The sequence below is a fragment of the Anomaloglossus baeobatrachus genome, chromosome 2 (assembly GCF_048569485.1).
Source record: "Anomaloglossus baeobatrachus isolate aAnoBae1 chromosome 2, aAnoBae1.hap1, whole genome shotgun sequence".
Lineage (NCBI taxonomy): Eukaryota > Metazoa > Chordata > Amphibia > Anura > Aromobatidae > Anomaloglossus > Anomaloglossus baeobatrachus.
In genome coordinates, this window is record NC_134354.1 from 436,528,922 (window position 1) to 436,548,634 (window position 19,713).

At 43.4% G+C, this 19,713-nt stretch overlaps 2 protein-coding genes across 3 annotated transcripts in view; one reads left to right on the top strand and one right to left on the bottom strand.

Annotated features, from left to right (window-relative positions):
- Positions 1–579: 579 nt before the first annotated feature.
- Positions 580–16,701, bottom strand: PEX12 (peroxisomal biogenesis factor 12). Its single transcript, XM_075336256.1, has 4 exons — positions 16,437–16,701; positions 13,229–13,430; positions 11,152–11,687; positions 580–1,885 (listed from the first exon to the last, which is right to left on the bottom strand). Exons 2-4 carry the CDS (start codon positions 13,352–13,354, stop codon positions 1,498–1,500), a joined length of 1,050 nt encoding a protein of 349 aa, XP_075192371.1. The 5' UTR covers positions 13,355–13,430; positions 16,437–16,701; the 3' UTR covers positions 580–1,497.
- Positions 16,702–16,778: 77 nt separating this feature from the next.
- AP2B1 (adaptor related protein complex 2 subunit beta 1) overlaps positions 16,779–19,713 on the top strand; it is a 202,989-nt gene continuing 200,054 nt past the window's right edge. For both annotated transcript variants that reach the window (XM_075336254.1, XM_075336255.1), the window contains exon 1: positions 16,779–16,929. The gene's annotated coding sequence lies outside the window, so the exon portion shown is untranslated. The remainder of the gene's footprint in view (positions 16,930–19,713) is intronic.

Below are 19,713 nucleotides of genomic sequence, written 5' to 3' on the forward strand. Positions count from 1 at the left end.
GAAATGGGCAGAAAGACAGGAGAACTGTTCACACCCTGCATTTGTGATTAAAACTTCAAAGGCTGGATTTCTTTACAATTTCCATTGAAATGCTACATGCAAATTACGGATGTAGTAAGCATCAAAGGGTCTTTATACATTTTCCTTTGGTTAGTTGTCCAATATCCCAACGAGGACTTACAGTAACAAATGCAATTGTTGTTCGGTAGAGTAGTACAAGCCGGTTTATAAATGTCCTCAACCCTTATTAAAATATACGTTTATTTATAATTCATTAAAACATCCCAAGAACACACAAACACCTAACACTAGGATCAGGTGACCTCTATATAGATGTAGGGGAAGTGTCCCTACCTGACAACGGAGGGTGTGACACCTTGAGTTACCGGGCGCCCCCGTTCCTCGCCGACTTTCCCTTTTCCTTGCCCTAGACTTAGGGATAATACATAAAAATAAAAGGGGATAAGGGGAAATAAAGGTTGCTGTTCCCAGAATATAATAGGGTACAATACATCAATATGCGTTCTAAACCTATTATATTCTGGGAACGGCAACCTTTATTTCCCCTTATCCCCTTTTATTTTTATGTACTGTCCCAAGGGTCATCATAATCTCCCCCCCCCCTCCTCCTTATTTCATCTCTAATACGTTGCCATAACCCTATACATCTATATTGGGGAGGGGGGGGGGGGGGTGCCACCTGATCCTAGTGTTAGGTGTTTGTGTGTTCTTGGGATTTTTTTAATGAATAATAAATAAACGTATATTTTAATAAGGGTTGAGGAAATTTGTAAACCGGCTAATATGCCAATGACAAGATCCCTTTAAAGCATATTGGAACAAACTATGGCTCCTCCGGTGATAGCAGGACCACATTTTATCAGAGTCTACCATATTGGTGAATATATTGCCTCTATAAAATCACACTATTGCGCATCTAAACATAAAAAAATGCTACTTTCATCATAAATACTCAGCTTTCCCATTAATACCAGTGATTGTTAGAGATGATTGGTAAGATATCCTTACTTGTGTAATACCTTTCATCATTATTTCAAATTCTAAATTTTAAACATATAAACGATTGGTAAGAAGTAAAACCACACAAATGGATTCATTGTAAATAAATTATTTTGTCAATCCCGTCAACCGAAGCTCTGCACCTAGATTCTAATAATGAACATGTTAAATAGCTCATTAGGTTTCCTCACAGAAATCACAAAAATTAGTATTAAATTACATTTTACAGTTCAGACAATACAGGAATTCCCATTCCGGATTTGTAGACTCTTGCTGTAGGTCAGGCCTCCATCTAACAGATCTGGGAAGATCCCAGAAGCAGAGTATTGTGCATGCCTAAAACGCGCTACTACTGGTAACTATGTAGGATATTATCGGTGTCTTTGGAAGTTTCTATTGCCAGGCTACTTAAGGTTCGATTGTCTTCTAGGGAGATCTAATTCATTTCCAAAGTCAACAGTGTTATCTGATCCCAGTCTAACCATCGGGTGTGTAGAGTCGTATTAGATGCTGCAGCTCGGTTGGGTAGCCACTCACTGGACAGCGTTGGTGATTTTTCACGTAGTAATAAGCACACCGGTAGCAGAAAACATATCCTGAGGTGCCAAGAGCCGTATCGTTAACTCTTACTTTACGACAAAGTGGGCACACAGTCTTCAGTTTTGGCAGGAGGGGAGAATATGTTTCCAGGTCAAAATGAATAGGAGCAGAGGGTGCGGGCAATGCACTCAGAGATTTAATGGTCTCTTGGTTTTCGGCTGAGTACCACCATTCTAGAAACTGCAGGAAGAACACTCCCAGTGATAGGCTGGAAGACAACGTCATCGACACGCCACCAAGAGCCTTCTTCAATACGCCACCCACACTGGGGAGAAAACACCAAAATATTAAAATCACATTTAAAAAGGTTAATAAGATTCTCTTCAGTCAATGTTTTCCATGTGTATTGGTTCATTAACATGGCCATATAATGGCATTGTACAACTTTCCATCCTTTAAGCATGCACCTCTCCCCTGCTTGTAGCTGGGCCGTGCATATTCAACGGTGTGGTCTCTGGTACTCACAACTACACATAAAAGAAACCATTGACTAGGACTAAAAACTTACCGCATGACATTATATAGCCAAAATCATTTAATACATGCATTGTGACTGCACAAAAAAAAACTAACCAGATTGACAGAACTGTCAATCAAGTGTAAAAACGAACTCTTAACCCTGGTCCCTATATGTAAATTAATTTGTTACCCCCGGTTACCTAAATAATCATGACCCCCACTATCACCCCATGCTATCCCAACGGAAACCTCCCCATTTTAACTTGCAAAAATCAATAAAAACAAATTGGAGTAGCGCAAAGACAATGAAGCTGGCCGAATCTAACCACATTTATAGCAATGCTTGCAAGCTCTATAGCAAAGAGCTTGTAAGCACTGTGTTCCTTGAACATAAAACTGGCTATTGCTGAAATAATCAAGAGGAAGATGGATAGTCACAAGCCATCAAACAAAGCAGAACTGCTTACATTTTTCCACCAGGAGTGGCATAAGGTCACCCAAAACCAGTGTGAAAGACTGGTGGAAAGTATGTCAAGACGCATGAAAGCTGGGATTAAAAATCATGGTTATTCCACAAAATATTGATTTTTTTTAACTCTACCGGAGTTAAAACATTATTAGTATTGTTGTTTCTAAATGATTATGAACTTGTTTTCTTTGCATTATATGAGGTCTGAAAGCAATGCATTGTTTTGTTATTTTGACCATTTCTCATTTTCAGAGAATAAATACAAAAAATGTATTGCTTGGAAATTCAGAGACAGGTCAGCAGTTTATAGAATAAAAGAACAATTTACATTTTTACTAAAAAAAAAAAAAATTAATATTAATAATAATAATAAATTATTATTATATATATATATGTGTGTATGTGTATGTGATATATATATATATATATATATATATATATATATATATATATATATATATATATATATATATATATATATATACATATATACATATATATACACACACATATATATACACACACATACACACACACACACATACATACATACATACATACATACATACATACATACATACATACATACATACATACATACATACATACACGTATAAAAAGAGAAAAATCAGAAAAAAAAACTGAAAATTTTGCAATGGTCTCTTAGGGCTGCTTCTCACTTGCGAGTTTCTCGCAGTAGAGCAATGCGAGAAAATCTCGCATTGGAATCGGACACATGTTAGTGAATGATTCAGCTCTCATCTGCGATTTTTTTCTCAGTCCAAATCGGACTGAGAAAAAAAATCGCAGCATGCTGCTTTTTTGCGAGTTTCTACTGCGAGTTTCTCCAATGCAAGTCTATGGGAGCGTGTAAAAAAAAAACAAAAAAAAAAAAAAAAAAACACTGGAAACGAGCGATGTCTCCCAATGTCTGTCAATCACTATTCTCTGTCAGTCGGTCTCTCCCTCTCGGTCTCTATTCTCTCTCTCTGTCGGTCCGTCACTATCTCTCTCCCTCTCTCACAGTCTGCCGGTCAGTTTCCCCCCCTCTCTCATACTTACCGTTCCCCGATCTTCGGCGCGGCACTGCACGGCTGTCACACTGCTGCGGCGGCTTTTACTATTTTGAAAAAGCCGGCCGCTCATTAAACAATCTCGTATTCCCTGCTTTCCCCGCCCACAGGCGCACCAGGGCAAATCGGGAAGAGCCGGGTACAGTCCCAGAACTGTCGCATATAATGTATGCGGCAATTCTGGGCGGCTGTTGGCTGATATTGTTAGGCTGGGGGGCTCCCCATAACGTGGAGCTCCCCATCCTGAGAATACCAGCCTTCAGCCGTATGGCTTTATCTGGCTGGTATTAAAATTGGGGGGGACCGCACGCCATTTTTTTAAATTATTTATTTATTTATTTCACTGCACAGTATAGACCCGCCCACCGGCTGCTGTGATTGGGTGCAGTGTGACACCTGTCACTCAGCGTGGGGGCGTGTCTCACTGCAACCAATCATAGGCGCCTGTGGGCGGGGAAAGCAGGGAATACGAGATTGTTTAATGAGCGGCCGGCTTTTTCAAAATAGTAAAAGCCGCCGGAGCAGTGAGAAAGCCGTGCAGTGCGGCGCCGGGGATCGGTGAGTATGAGAGAGGGCTGCTAACTTCAGTCACTCAGGGGATTAGCGGTCACCGGTGAGCCCTTCACTGGTGACCGCTAATCAGGACGCGGCACAGACAGAGCCGCAGCATGACAATGAAATTGGGTTAAGTTCACCCGAGTTCATTCTCACAGTGCGGCTCTGTCTGTGTCTGCTGTCATCTGCCGTTCAGCTCTGCTACATGGCTGCCTGTGTCTGCTGTCAGCGGCCATGTAGCAGCGCTGAATGGCAGATGACATAGTAAAAAATACGCATTACACACGCATTACACACGCTAGTAAAATCTCAGAAATAGCATCGCACTTGCGTTGCACTCGCACCTAACGTGAACTAAAATCAGCCGAGTTTTTTTCAGCCCAGTCGTACCGATTTTACTCGCATAGATGTGTTTCCACCCTTAAAAAGGAGTTGTCCGACAAACTCCAAATTTTTTTTTAAGCTAATCTGTGCTGTATTGTCATAAAACATCCTTACATTATTTTTGTTTTCTGACTTTTGTCCCTCTAGAATTATCACTCAAATTCTCTGCAGCTACTTTATTTACCTGCAGCTCAAGCAAACTTGACTTTTTCCTCTCCTTGGTTGCCAAACCTCAGTCAGAGCTGGCACCGCCCGGCCTCACTGTCCAGCCCCGCCCTCTGCACACTCATTGGCCGTCAGTAGCCTGCCCAGCACTGACCTCTAGCAGAGGACAATATAGGCACATATAATGTAGTAATGTGCTCATCCTATAGTAATGCCCCATCCTGTAATAATGTGCCCCATCCTTGTGCCAATCTTGTAATAAATGTGCCCATCCTATAGTATTGTGCCCATTCTTCTGCTCATCCTGTATTAATGTCCCCTTTCCTGATCCTCTTCTTGTAACAATGCTCTGTCCTGTAGAATTGTCCCCTATGGTGCCAGTCTTCACACACAAAACAAAATACCCCCCCCTCCCGCAAATTCTTTCCACCTGTCCTTGTTCCCTCGGTGGCCTGTTTCACGCTTCTTGATCGCTGCAGGGGCCGCCGCTGACAGAGCTTTATATCAGAGGACAGATTCCCAGGCGCTGCGCAGGGACTTGCTCTCTATACAACTACTCCATGATTTGCTGCTGGCCTCTTATTGGCCAGCAGCTGATCATTGCAGTAGCTGTATACAGAGCTCGTGTCTGAGCAGCGCCGGGAAGTCTGCGCGGCCCCAGCGCAGGCAGTGATCAGCAAGGGGGCCACGGGCCTGTGCGCCGCAAGCAGCATCAGGGGCCGCATGCATGCAGCATACTGGCAGCATGTTTGAGACCACTGAACTACAGAATGTGCTGGGACTCCACACAGTACCCGCCCAACAGGGAGGCAACATGACGTCAACTGTGATGCCCGTCAACAAGGCGAGCATAAACTCTTGCCCTGTCGACGTGACGTCACAAGAAGCAGCACAAATCACGGCAGGAGCGATCAGAGGACCACTCTGAGCCGGGGGAGAGTGGCTGACAGCAGGGCAGGTAGGTAGTTGCTATCTTACCTGAAAAAAAACCCAAAAAACTGCTCTATGATTAGTGCCTACAGGCAGCAAAGAGGTTATCTTTTCACCAATTTCTCAAGTCTCTATAGCGTTCGCTGCATGGAAGGACATACAGAGGGAAATATAGCAGTGAAAGCAGACTGGATATGTGATAGTCACCCTGTAATTCACAGGAGACGGCATCCTGTCTACACATGTACGGGACATCACAAGACCCGACTTCCTATAATTAAGAAGGGATGGGGGAATGTGTAGATGTAACAGAGGTGTCATGACAAACAGTGAATATGGACAATGGGTAAACAACATGTAAAGAAAACAAACATTCTTGTGCATGTTAATCTTCTAGGGAAACAGCAGAAAGGCCATGTGTGCACGTTGCGTACAGTCAGGGCCGGCGTCAGCATGCGGCATACCCGGGCAAATGCCGGGGCCCTGGAGAGCTGGGGGGGGCCCACTCGGACTCGTCAGTTCTGCTGCCCCTGGGCAGAGTTCCGGGGACCGCAGTCCTTGTCACTGGAAACTGTGGCTGCCGGCCCTTTAAAGGCCCGCAGACCACAGCTTTCACTGTGTTCTCCTGCATTGAGCATCATCTGTGGGCGGAGCTACCGCCCGACGTCCTGCTCGGTCCCACAGATGAAGGAGTCACAGTGCCAGCCAGCGACCCCCAGCACATCGCTTCCCTCCAGCGCTGTGTGGGCCCCATCTGCACCGTGACCTGATCAGTATGTGGAACATTACTCCCTCCCTGTCCCCCCGTGCGTGTGTGGCCCCCGGAGCCGCGTGTGTGGGCCCCGCAGAGCAAGGTGTGTGTCTGTCTGTGTAATATAATAATATATATATATATATATATATATACACACACACACACACACATATACATATATGCATGTATGTATATATGCAGCAGAGCAGTATGCGTGTCTGTATGTATGTATGTATGTATGTATATATATATGCAGCAGAGCAGTATGCGTGTCTGTATGTATATATGTATATATGCAGCAGAGCAGTATGCGTGTCTGTATGCATGTATGTATATATGCAGCAGAGCAGTATGCGTGTCTGTATGTATGTATATATGCAGCAGAGCAGTATGCGTGTCTGTATGTATGTATGTATGTATATATGCAGCAGAGCAGTATGCGTGTGTCTGTATGTATATATGCAGCAGAGCAGTATGCGTGTCTGTATGTATGTATATATGCAGCAGAGCAGTATGCGTGTCTGTCTGTATGTATGTATATATGCAGCAGAGCAGTATGCGTGTCTGTATGTATGTATATATGCAGCAGAGCAGTATGCGTGTCTGTATGTATGTATATATGCAGCAGAGCAGTATGCGTGTCTGTATGTATGTATGTATGTATCTATGCAGCAGAGCAGTATGCGTGTCTGTATGTATGTATCTATGCAGCAGAGCAGTATGCGTGTCTGTATGTATGTATGCATGCAGCAGAGCAGTATGTGTGTGTCTGTATGTATGCATGCAGCAGAGCAGTATGTGTGTCTGTATGTATGCAGCAGAGCAGTATATGTGTGTCTGTATGTATGTATGCAGCAGAGCAGTGTGTCTGTATGTATGTATGCAGCAGAGCAGTGTGTCCGTATGTATGTATGCAGCAGAGCAGTATGTGTGTGTCTGTCTATATGTATGTATGTAGCAGAGGAGTGTGTGTGTGTCTATATGTATGTATGCATGCAGAGCAGTATGTGTGTGTCTGTATGTATGTAGCAGAGCAGTATGTGTGTGTCTGTCTGTATGTATGTATGTATGCAGCATAGCAGTGTGTCTCTGTATGTATGCATGTATGATGTGTATCTATGTATGTCAGTGTATATGACTGTATAGATTTGTCTGTTTATATGTATTTTTGTGAGTTTGTCTTTAAATATGTACGTGTGTGTGTGTATATGTATGTATGTATGTATGTATGTATGTATGTATGTATGTATGTATGTGTGTGTGTGTGTGTGTGTGTGTGTGTGTGTGTGTGTGTGTGTGTGTGTGTGTGTGTGTGTGTATGTATGTATGTATGTATGTGTGTGTGTGTGTGTGTGTGTGTGTGTGTGTGTGTGTGTGTGTGTGTGTGTGTGTGTGTGTGTCTGCGTGTTTATGGGGCCCACTGGGACTCTTCCGCCCGGGGCCCACAAAAACCTGGAGCCGACCCTGCGTACAGTCAGTGCAGACATTTCTGCAGTGATTTAAAGAGCACACGTGAGCTTTAAAAATCGCTGCAGAAAGAGTCCGGAATGGGAAAAAAAAAAGCAGATTCCATGCGCTCTGACTGCAGCCCCTCCCATAGACAGGGCGGGGAATGCAGGCAAAGCGCAGGAAAGAAGTGACATGTCACTTCTTAGAACGCGCGCTTTGGGCAGCAGCCGAAGCGCTTCGCTCTAATACGCCACGTGCGCACGTCTCATGCACAATCTTCATAGACTGTGCTGGTGACGCAGGACGCATGCAGTTACGCTGCGGTGCAGAACGCAGCGTAACTGCATGTAATTACGCAACGTGCGCACATAGCCTAATTATACCTACAAGACTTGGAGCCTATTGTAACATTTTGCATGTGCAGAATTAAGTGACTGTACAGGGGAACAGTTTTCACAGGAGACTTCAGCGGCCAGTGTGTGTGAATGCAGCCTAATTGTGGTCTACTATACTTCTGATTTTTTTTTTTTACTTACATTTTTCTTTTTATGGCATGCTCAGTCAAATTGCTATTTTATAGTCATTTAGGTGATTGAAGGCATTGCAGATATATATATATAGATATTATCTATCTATATCTAATATAATATAATATAATATAATATAATATATTATATATATATATATATATATATATATATTATATACAGCCTCCTGCACACGGCTTTGTTCAGATGGGTCCATATTCCAGATGTAAAAACTGGACCCCTCCAACATCTGTATCTGAGTCATATAGAGCTGGGGCAACTTTCAATCACTGAAATTCAATTTTTGGAATAGGAATAATATAATAATAAAAATAAATAAATGCATGCAACCTTGTGACAGGTTTTGCACCATAGTAAACAGCTCAAGACAAGTAAATTACAACAGTTCACTCTCAACTGGAAGCTGCCGTGTAGTAAAAGCTTAGAGCTGTTGTGGTCAAATGCGCACAATCCAGAATCTACTGAAAAGTTTTCAATTAAGGAGAGGAGAGGATACAGCAGTAAAGTTGGCACCGAGACACATCTTTCCGAACATGAAGTGTAATTACACGCTCACTCTCTGAAAAGAAAAAAGGCAGCTACTTTGTTTTTCCTTTAAAACATGATGATTACAAAGCATTATTTATATGATGCCAGCATTGTGCTAAACGTTCTGGGACAACCGCAGCCACAGAATGGTCAATTCTTTATGGCGAGGCTGGCCCAAGTAGGCTGACCTTCCCAGCAATATCCCGCTTTACTGTCATGTGTCATGGTACGAACAAGACATTGCTTTGTTGTGTAACTCCTTATGGTAGGATATGGTACAGCCCACTACAGGTGTGGCCGGTGAACTAAAGGGAGGCCATCAACAAAAATTTACCTATTGATTAAAACAGATTTTAGTTTGGTGTTTTTCCATTTATTTTTCAAATACATGCAAACAAAAAATATATATAAAATAATATAATCTATCTATATATCCATCTATCTCAACAAGATTTTTTCTTTTTTTTTTCTTTCAATACACACAGACTCTCTTCTCATCCTTTCAGAAAGGTTTTTCAGCAGGCTCCTTATCATCAGAGGCAGGATTACAGTGACAGGTAAAATCTCTATACGCAGCTTATCACATAGGGTCCACCATTCAGAATAGGTGATGTCACAGCTGACCTTGCTCCCCCTCCATACACAATGACCTCTGCATAGGTTATTTAGACACTTCAATACAAAACACATAGTCAGGTCTGACCATTGTGGACATGTACAAGTGTTGTTTCCTGAAACAGTGCATAATCTGCAAAAAGCACAGGGGCCAGTGTGAAAACAGAGATTTCTAGTTTTAAAACAGAGTGGGATATGCAAAAGTCTAAGGCTATGTCCGCACGTTGCTTTTTACCTGCTTTTTACCTGCTTTTTTGCTGCTTTTTCAACTGCAGCGTTTAATGCCAAAATGGTTGTGTTTTGCTTTTCAAGCAAAGTCTATGGGGATTTGGGTTTCTTGTCCGCACTATGCAGTTCAAACTGCAGCCTTTTTGTTGCAGAACTTTGGTCAAAAACTCAGCTTTGCAGTGCAAAACCCAAATGGCAAAAACAATTGACATGTCAATTGTTTTTGCCATTTGGGTTTTGCACTGCAAAGCTGAGTTTTTGACCAAAGTTCTGCAACAAAAAGGCTGCAGTTTGAACTGCATAGTGCGGACAAGAAACCCAAATTCCCATAGACTTTGCTTGAAAAGCAAAACACAACCATTTTGGCATTAAACGCTGCAGTTGAAAAAGCAGCAAAAAAGCAGGTAAAAAGCAGGTAAAAAGCAACGTGCGGACATAGCCTTAGGGTACTTTCACACTTGTGTTTATTTCCTTCCGTTACAATCCACCCTTTTGGAAAACAGCGAAATCCGTTAACGGATTCCGCTGTTTCCCATAGACTTGTATGGGTGACGGATTGTACCAAAAGGACCTGCGTTGCTTCCGCTGGGCGCGCTCCGTTGCTTCCGCCCAGCAGGAGGAACGCAACATGCAACGTTGTTTTGAGCAGTGGAATCCTCTGGATTTCACTGCGCATGCTCTTTTTTTTTTTAAATCAAACTTTATTTTGGCTCGCGGTGGCCGAACGTTCAGCTGAGCGTCCGGCCGTCGGCAAGCGACAGCGCTCAGCTGAACGATTGGCCGCCAGCATGCCCGGCCGCCGGCAAGTCACAGCGCTCAGCTGAGCGCCCGCCCGCTGGCATGCCCGGGCGCCGGCAAGTGACAGCGCTCAGCTGATCACCCGGCGGTCGGCTGCAGGGAGTGATCAGCTGATCACCCGGCGGCCGGCAAGTGACAGCGCTCAGCTGATCACCGGTGGTCGGCTGCAGGGAGCGATCAGCTGATCACCCGTCGGCCGGCTGCAGGGAGCGATCAGCTGATCGTTCACAATAGTCTGCCGCTGGTAAAACTGTAAAAAAAATAAAAAAAATAAAATAAAAACGAATTGCGTTGTTTTGCAGCATCCGTTGTGCCACTATATGCAACACATCCGTTGCATCCGTTACACAACGCAATGCAACGGATACCATTCAACGCAAGTGTGAAACTAGCCTTAAACAAAATACGTTTATCATAAAAACTTGATTTAAATAATTGGTCATTTTCTGATAAAAGCTTCCCTTAACAAAATGAACTAGTTCTATAGATAATAAAAAAAACATTTATTTCTGTACCGAAGAATAATAATTAAAAAAAGAAATGACAACAGAATGCCCTGGATCCACTGTAAGTTACCTGAGAGTAGACGGTGTGGAGGTCGCCTTTTCTGAAGACGCATCCATGGCGTGTAAATCTTCCAGTGTAAGTCTGGACAGCTGCACCCCAGCCACACGGAGCAATGGAGAGTGATGACCTGTATTGCACAGAATATACCTCAGCTGGTAGAAGAGGAACCAGCCTTCCCAGGACAGTTTCACAAAGGGGTAGGAAGCCAGAAATGCCTTATAACATCTTTTACTGAATGAACTTGAGTTCTGTATTGAATAATCTTCATCTTCTCGCAGTCTGTTAATAAATTTCTCCAGTTTCACCCTTAGATAAGGTACGAGCACCAGCAGCACAAGAGACCTCCAGTACTCTCTCCGCGGCAGAGTACGATGCCCACCGCTTTCTCCCATGACCACTCTCTTTAGTCCGTAGAAGTTCTCAGAAAATGAGGCACTGGCCCATGACAAATAATGCTGCTGGAGAAGCAGGTCCAGCAGGGTATAGAGTTCATCAAACCATCTCCACAATGGCCCAAAGCATGCAGGATTTGATTCTGCGAGGACCTGCGAATTGGGCATAAAATTAGAAGTTCATGATGTTTTTATGTTTATGGTCTACACCTCATTCAGGATTTGGTAGTCTTTATTCACACACATAAGCTATCGCAAGTGTTAGATGTATTATTTTGCAATTTTATACAAACAGAAACCATAGTGAGGTTGGCTATGCTATGGTCCTGCAGAAAACTAGATACCATTGGAAAAGAAGGGCAAACTCTTCTAGACTCATTTTCTCTCCTTAAATGGACACATCAGAATACCATTTGTTCCCACATGTGCAGGTGTAACACCACAGAATGCTTAATGTAGAGAATTTTCCTTACAGTAGGTCTGGAACTAGATCTTAGGGTAACACATGGTGTTACCACCTTTTCTAAAGGCCCTGTCATACACAACGAGATCACTAACAAGATTGTTGCGGAGTCAGTTTCTGTGACGTAGCAGCGATCTCATTGTGTGTGACACCTACCAGCGATCAGGCCCCTGCTGTGAGATCGCTAGTCGTTGCCGAATGGTCCAGACCATTTTCTTCAAAGGCAATGTCCTGCTGGGCAAGACACATCGCTGTGTTTGACACCTACCAACAACCTCCTAACACAGTCCCACCATCGCCGAGATCGTTATACAGGTCGCCCATCGTTACTGCGTCATTGGTAAGGTCTGACTGTGTGACATCTCACCAGCGACTTACCAGCAATCCTTATCAGTTCACATCGTTGGCGGGATCGCTGGTAAGTCGCTGTGTGTGACTGGGCCTTAAGGCGGCATAGAAGAGCCCTGTCCAAACCTAGTAATAAAATAATTACAGCATAAACTGCCCAATAATATTGGAACCCAAACGTAATTAATGTCATACAGTACCAGAAGTATACCGATATTCATTACCTGCATGGTAGTGATATGCAATGCCAAAATATCAACTCCACACAAATAGTGCAATACAACATTATATACATACACACACATAACACTTGCATACAGTGTCCAAACGCTGGATGTGCCACATATACAGTTTTTTTTTATATGAAAGTACCTCTTACCACGGTAGTGGTAACATTATTAAGCAAAACCCACATACCTGCCACACCATATTATGAAATATTTGCCTGTCCCCGCCATTCTCCTGGCTTGCCCTTGCAGCAGGGAGTGTCAGGGCATGATGCAGCAGTCAGCAGCCTCTGTTTAGCTGCAGCATTCATGTTTCATCCAAGAATAACAGCTGTGACTACTGCAGTCAATCAGTGGCTACAATGTCTCTTGACGTCACTTACCAGAAAGGGAGTCAGAGGCTGGTTGAACACAATGTATGGGGTAGAATGGAGCAACATTGGTCCATCAGGCGAATGTGTATTTTGTTTTTTCTACCAGAATGGGTCAATTCGTACATTAACAACATGTAATGGACAATCCCTTTAAAACCCTCTAATGAATGCTTCTAACAGGTTTGTTGATAAAGTTAGGGGGAAAGCTCAGGGAACTGGGTGATTTGACAGGTCTGCACACTGGTCAAGATGTACAAACATTTTTAGCCTTTCAGCCCTTACCTTGACGACATGGTGAAGTGCAGGCCTCACCGCTGTCATCAAGCTCTCCTGAGCCACAACTTCAAATATAGAGGGTCGGTTATCTTCTGGGGAAGCTGTAGTGATGTGAGCTCCACGTTCGGCCATTTTTAGGACTTATTGCCTTCTTCTCAAATTTTGCTTTAAATTCAAAGAGTTAAATATGATTGTTTGCAGGATTTACCTATGAAAATAAACATAAATAAGTCATTTGCCCCCTTATGTTACTTAACATACATGCTTTACCAATTAAGAAAACACGATGAGGAACAGATATGAATGTGTGGTGCGCTAAAAACAACTAGCCTCAGATACAGTGGTAGTACCACCTAGCCTCAGATACAGTGGTAGTACCCCCTAGCCTCAGATACAGTGGTAGTACCCCCTAGCCTCAGATACAGTGGTAGTACCACCTAGCCTCAGATACAGTGGTAGTACCACCTAGCCTCAGATATAGTGGTAGTACCATCGTACTGTGACTAGTGACTGGCTGAAGTGTTCATCTGAGAGTAGATTGAATATCACCACAAGACTTGTAGAAAGAATGGCAGGAACCAACAGAACGGCAAGGCTGGAACAGCCAGTTATTTATCTGTCATGTACGTGTGCATGAGGAATAACACCATACGACTTTTATATTTCACCAGTTTGCTCACTGCAGACTGATTTTCACTGTAAGCTAATCGGAGGAGACCAGCTGCTATGAAGTCTCTCATTCACAGTACACAAACACATGAGGCATGTCTTCTCTCCTCTCTGTAGCAGAAAGAAGCAGTAGCACTCAACTGTGTGGCTGTGAATCTAGCAATGGACTTAGATATAATAAATTTGTTAAAGCTTGAAATAAGGTTGTCCGCTACTGGACAAACCCTTAAAAAAAAAAAAAATCTATATACACCTCACGCAGTAGCGCTAATCCAGCTATGTAAGTGACGTAAATAGTGTTATGCATTTAGCCAAGAAAGGGGCACAGCTAGCATGTGGAAGAAGGTGCTCTGGTTAGATGAGACCAAAGTAGAACTTTTTGGGCTGAATGCAAAACGTTATGTGTGGAAGAAATCTAACTCTGCACATTGCCCTGAAAACACCATCTACACTGTCAAACATGGTGGTGGCAGCATCATGCTGTCAAAATGTTTAACTTCAACAGGGACGGGGAAGCTGATCAGACTTGATGGGAAGATGGAGCTACATATAGGGCAATCCTGGAGGAAATCTCGTTAGATGCTGCAAAAGACTTCAGAATGGGGCATTGGTTCACCTTCCAAAAGGACAACGACCCAGAGACAAGGGAATGGTTTAGATCAGTGTTCCCCAACTCCATTCCTCAAGAGCCACTAATAGAGGTTTTCAGGATTTAAGTATTGCACAGGTGATAATTACATTACCTGTGCAATACTAAGGAAATCCTGAAAACATGCACTGTGGGTGGCTCTTGAGGCCTGTAGCTGGGGAACATTGGTTTATGTCAAAGTATATTCATGTGTGTGAATAGCCCAGTCACAGTCCAGACCTAAATCCTGTTGAGAATCTGTGATAAGACTTGAAAATTGCTGTTCACAGACGCCTCCATCCACTCTCACTGATCTAGAGCTATTCTTCAAAGAACAGCCAAACATTTCAGTCTCTAGCTGAGCAAAGCTGGTAGAGACATAACCAAAAGACTTGCAGCAGTAACTGCAGCGAAAGGTGGTCCTACAAAGTATTGACCTCGGGATGAATTCAAATGCACATCCCAATTTTTTTTTTTTATTTAGAAAGCCATGTATCATTTCCTTTACACTTCACAAAGACTTGCTACTTAGTGTCGGTAGATCACAAAAAAATACATTTAAAAGGGAACGTTTCATGTAAAAAAAAAAAAAACAAAAAAAAACACCATTATGGGGTTAATCTGCAGGTTAAGAGCATTCAGAACCTGCCCAGTGCCAGGAGAAAATTACCCTTACGCCCTGTGTGCACTAGAAAAAGGATTTTCCTCAAGAAATTTCTTGACAGTGAAAGATTAGCGCATCTGCGTTCAAAAAAAAGCACCAAAAACGCGTTTTTGGTGTGTTTTTTTTTGCAGGTTGGTCCCTGCGCTATTTTAGAATTATCTATGGCAAAAAAAACGCAGGTACCTGCAGAAAGAATGTTTTTGAGAAAAAAAAATGCAGTGTGCGCACAGCTATTTTTTTTCCCCATAGGTTTTGCTGGGGAATGTCTGCAGAAAGGTTACAACCATTTTATCAAGAAATTTCTGCAGCAAAAACGCAAAATAAACACGGGTAAAAACGCAGTGTGCGCACAGGGCCATATTCTTCCCAGCAGCATTTGGGTTTCGGTCATTGGGGTGGTGCCCTCGCGGGTTCAGTCACGGCTCTGTGTGTGCAGCGGCTGTAACCGCGACTCCAGCACTGACTGACAGCCACAACCACAGCTCTGCACACATGGAGCGGTGACTGAACCTGTGAAGGCATTACCCCAATGAGAAACCTTAACGGATTAAAAGGTAAGCAGCGGGGTTCGATGTGCAGTTGTCGGGCAGGATTCAAAACCTATTAACCCCATATCTGCAGGTTAATAGCATTTTCTTTTCACATGACAGGTTCCCTTTAATTTTTTTTTTCTTTTAGAGATGTGTATGAATACTTTAAAGAACTGCATGTCCTTCTTATATATGTTAGCCCAAAATTGTACGCACAGTATTTCCCACATAACACATTATAATGACTGAATTCACATTTTTATTTTGGCTGCCACACTTCCATCCCAAAAAAAAAGCAATAATTATATTATATATATATATATATATATATATATATATATATATATATATATATATATATATATATATATGTATATATATATATATATATATATACACACATACATATATACACACACACACACACACACTCCTCAGATCACCATGCAGTGAACAAGTCTTCACTCAGCTGCAGGTTCAGAAAATGGTGACACACAACAAGCAGCATCCTTCCTGAAGAATCATGTTGCCAAGTCATTTATATAGCACAAAGAAAAGTAAAAATGGAAAGTGGCCTGGTGACAAAGGGGTTAAATGAGTGACATCTGGAGGGTGAGAAAGTTCCATGGGTCTTTTGCATTCCAGTTAATGCCCGGAATGAATGCCACTATATTAGTAATGTTGGCACCAGTGACTATCTCTTACAGGGGGGCACATACTTACAGGACTCGGGGCTGCCAGCACTCTACCGCAGACCTAGGACATAGCGCAGAGCTCCAGGTGGAGGCACACTGTGCACGCCAGGGTTAAAGGTGAACACACACGTGTGGCAGGTAATGAGCCATCCCCGAGCATAGCCACAGCTGCTGCACAGCAGGGGGTGACTCTGCACTTGTCTGCGCCTGGAGGAAGAGCAGCAACACAGCCTGCGCCTCGCTTACAACATCGCTTTAAACAGGCGTCCCCTGCTTGGCACTGGCATTGACAGTCGCAGAAAGTTGACTTCCTGTGTTTGAACCGCTGACTCTGTTCTATCGTGAAACGCATGGACGATACGGATGACGCATTTCCGCTGTTTGAAACGCAGGTGGGCGCTCTGCTTGAGAAGCTCTTGGTTTCCGGAGCCGCTGTCTGGCAGCTTGGCCTCTGATTTCTGGGCTTGTCTCTTTCCGGCTGCCAGTGACGCCCTGGTGCTGAGCCCTTGTTTTTCCAGTAGGTGAGTACGGTGAACCTAGCATAACGGCAGGCTGCAGGGAGCCGCCTGTGTGAGGCAGCGCTGATGTCATACGCCGGGGGATGCCCCTTCCTATGTGTCTGCATTGATGCTCTACACTAAGTCCCCCTGGCATGTGTGTAGGTGAGGAAGGATGCAGAATACAGGGGAAGACTGTCAGGTCCAATGTCACCGGGCTGTCACTGATGTGGGTCTATAGGGGGCGCTATACGTCTGCATCATACACAGCCGGGGAATATATATTAGTCTTTATATAATACCCTTCCCGGTATATTTAGTGGCACCATCATATATCATACACTAGGCACAGCATCATCTTTGTACCTACAGTGTAGAGCACGCCATCCTGATTGGAGCTGGTGCAAACTGACTCACAGGACCTGATCCATTGACCTCATCAGTAATCTGCGGCTGCTGGACTGGAGCCCTGACAACTGCCTCTTCCCTGAGGCATCCATGGTTGCTCTTCTGATCACCCGGCCTGGCATGATGTCATGTGTGTGTCACGCCAGGCTGGCTAATCAAAAGAAGAGTGGCAGATGCTGTCCATTAGAACCAGCCCTCACAGCTCACATACATCAACCACAGTCTGCCAACACTGCCGATGGACCGGGTCCTGTCAGAGAGTGTGTAAAATTTTTTATATAGATATATATCCCAATATATAGTAGGCATAATAATATTAGCAAATATCTCCTGTTAGAAATTTAGTATAGTTTTCCTGATATAGCCATGTCTCTTACCTCATGTGCAGGGCATTGCAGCTTAGATATTCATGATTACAACTACTCAGTGACAGTTGCTCATGGTCGTAACCATGGATACCTAAGTTGCAATGCCCTGCACATGAGGCAAGAGACATGGCTATATCAGGAAAACTATACTACATTTCTAATTGGGGGTAGTTGCTAATATTATTATTTATTATTATTACACCTACTACATTGGGATAGGATCTTGGAGATTGGAATACCCCTTTAAGACAATGTTCACACATTGCATATTTGGGGAGGTTTTTTTTACCTTGCTATGTGTAAGCTAATACCAGAAGAGGGTAAAAAATACAGAAGTGGTGCCATGTTTCTATGCTGCTTTTCCTCCTGCCTTTGACTTACAAATGCTGACCAGAATACTGCCGTGTGAACATAGCCTAAAATGTCTGTCCTCGTGAAATAAGTTACCGGCAAACTAACCTTGAAATGTCCCTTTACCAAGTGGATAAGACCTTTTATTCTTCCAGATTTAGCTCCTTTCTTACAGCTCCTACCTCAGTTGTCCCCTAGCCCTGCCAGACTTCAGGATGACCGCTCTGTTCTATGTACTACTGCGGTAACCCATTGCTCCTATATCACTGCACAGCAGCATTTTACAGACCCTATTGACTACAGTGGGGGCCATTATTGCAGAACAGCTACAACTATGGAAGTGCCAGATCCTTGAAATAAAATACTAATGGTGTCTGACAAACCACATTGACCTCCGTGGGCCTGTCTGGTTTTCATTATCTGGCCTAATATTTTAACTAATGCAACATGCATTTCCTAAAATGATTTTTTTTTTCAGGATTTCACACCAAAATATTTATACTCTTTTAGCTCTTTCACAGACAAGTCCATCAATACCTTACATTGATATTCCATTACTGAGAAATCAGCATTGTCATTGCTCTGCAAAGGAGGCTGAAGGGCTATTTGTAGATCTGAAGCCTCTGTCACTCCAGCTCTATTCCTCGCTCAGCTCTATTCCTCGCTCAGCACTACCTCCTCCTGTTTCATTGACCATTTCTGAGTGTGATTTCAGGTAAAGGAGACATCAAACAGGGGGAGGAGTCAGCGTTGGGTTGGGGAATAGAGCTGGAGTGACAGACTACAGCTCTTCATCCTCATTTCCATGACTATTTTGATAAATGAGCTTTACTATTCTCCTTGTTATTGACTCATATCACTACACATTGGCACTGATCAGACTGTCCCCTCTGTGTCAGAATTACCCTTTTTACATGGGAAAAGTTGACTCCAAATGAACAGTTTAGACTATATTTACATGCACTTTTTGGTTCAGGTTCTGTCCTGCTTTTTTGTACACTGCCATAAATGTTGGTTTAAAGCACCAATCAAGTGGCGGGTTCAGTGCTGGAGTGGCGCTTTTTACCTAAGCTCCCTGTCCTTAGTATTATACCCACGAGTGCCACAGTGTCATCTTGTGACCTCAATGTCTGACTGGAGGTCAGAAGTTATGTCATAAGCGCTCAATGCAACGCTACGAGGATGAGAACGAGGCTCTTAGAGCTGTATTGAGCTGTGACCTCCAGCGCGCTCCATGAAACACTTGAGATGCCAGCAGGACACAACCTGCCAGAGACTGACTGGGGCGGCAGTGATAGAAGATGGAGGGTGAGAATATTACTAGGGGCAGGGGACTTGGATAAGAAACAAACCTCCAGCTGTTAAATACAATAAAACTCTGCAGTGGAGTTTAATATGGCCATTATTGACAGATCATAGTCCTTTTTCATGGTCTCTAACCTACAACATTTTCATTACACTACTAATGATGCAAGGTCATGAATTATTTTAGGGGCATGGCCATCGGGTGTCTTCAAGAGCACACGCTTCTTTGCCTTTGGCTTCCTGCTTCACAGAAGGCAGTGCCTCCAGATGACTGCCTACTCAGGCCAAGAACATTGTCATGCTATGGTCTAAACTTTGTGCTCCACAAAGCTGCAAGCTGAGGGTGCGGTCCCTCTGCAGCATTAGAGATTCAGCA

Bases quoted from the DNA above. Each gene is read 5' to 3' on its own strand.
- PEX12 (XM_075336256.1), bottom strand. From the start codon at position 13,354: ATGGCCGAACGTGGAGCTCACATCACTACAGCTTCCCCAGAAGATAAC. The intron at 11,688-13,228 runs GTAAGGGCTGAA...CCCAATTCGCAG, and splicing joins CACTTCACCATGTCGTCAAG to GTCCTCGCAGAATCAAATCC. The intron at 1,886-11,151 runs GTAACTTACAGT...TTTTCTCCCCAG, and splicing joins TCCACACCGTCTACTCTCAG to TGTGGGTGGCGTATTGAAGA.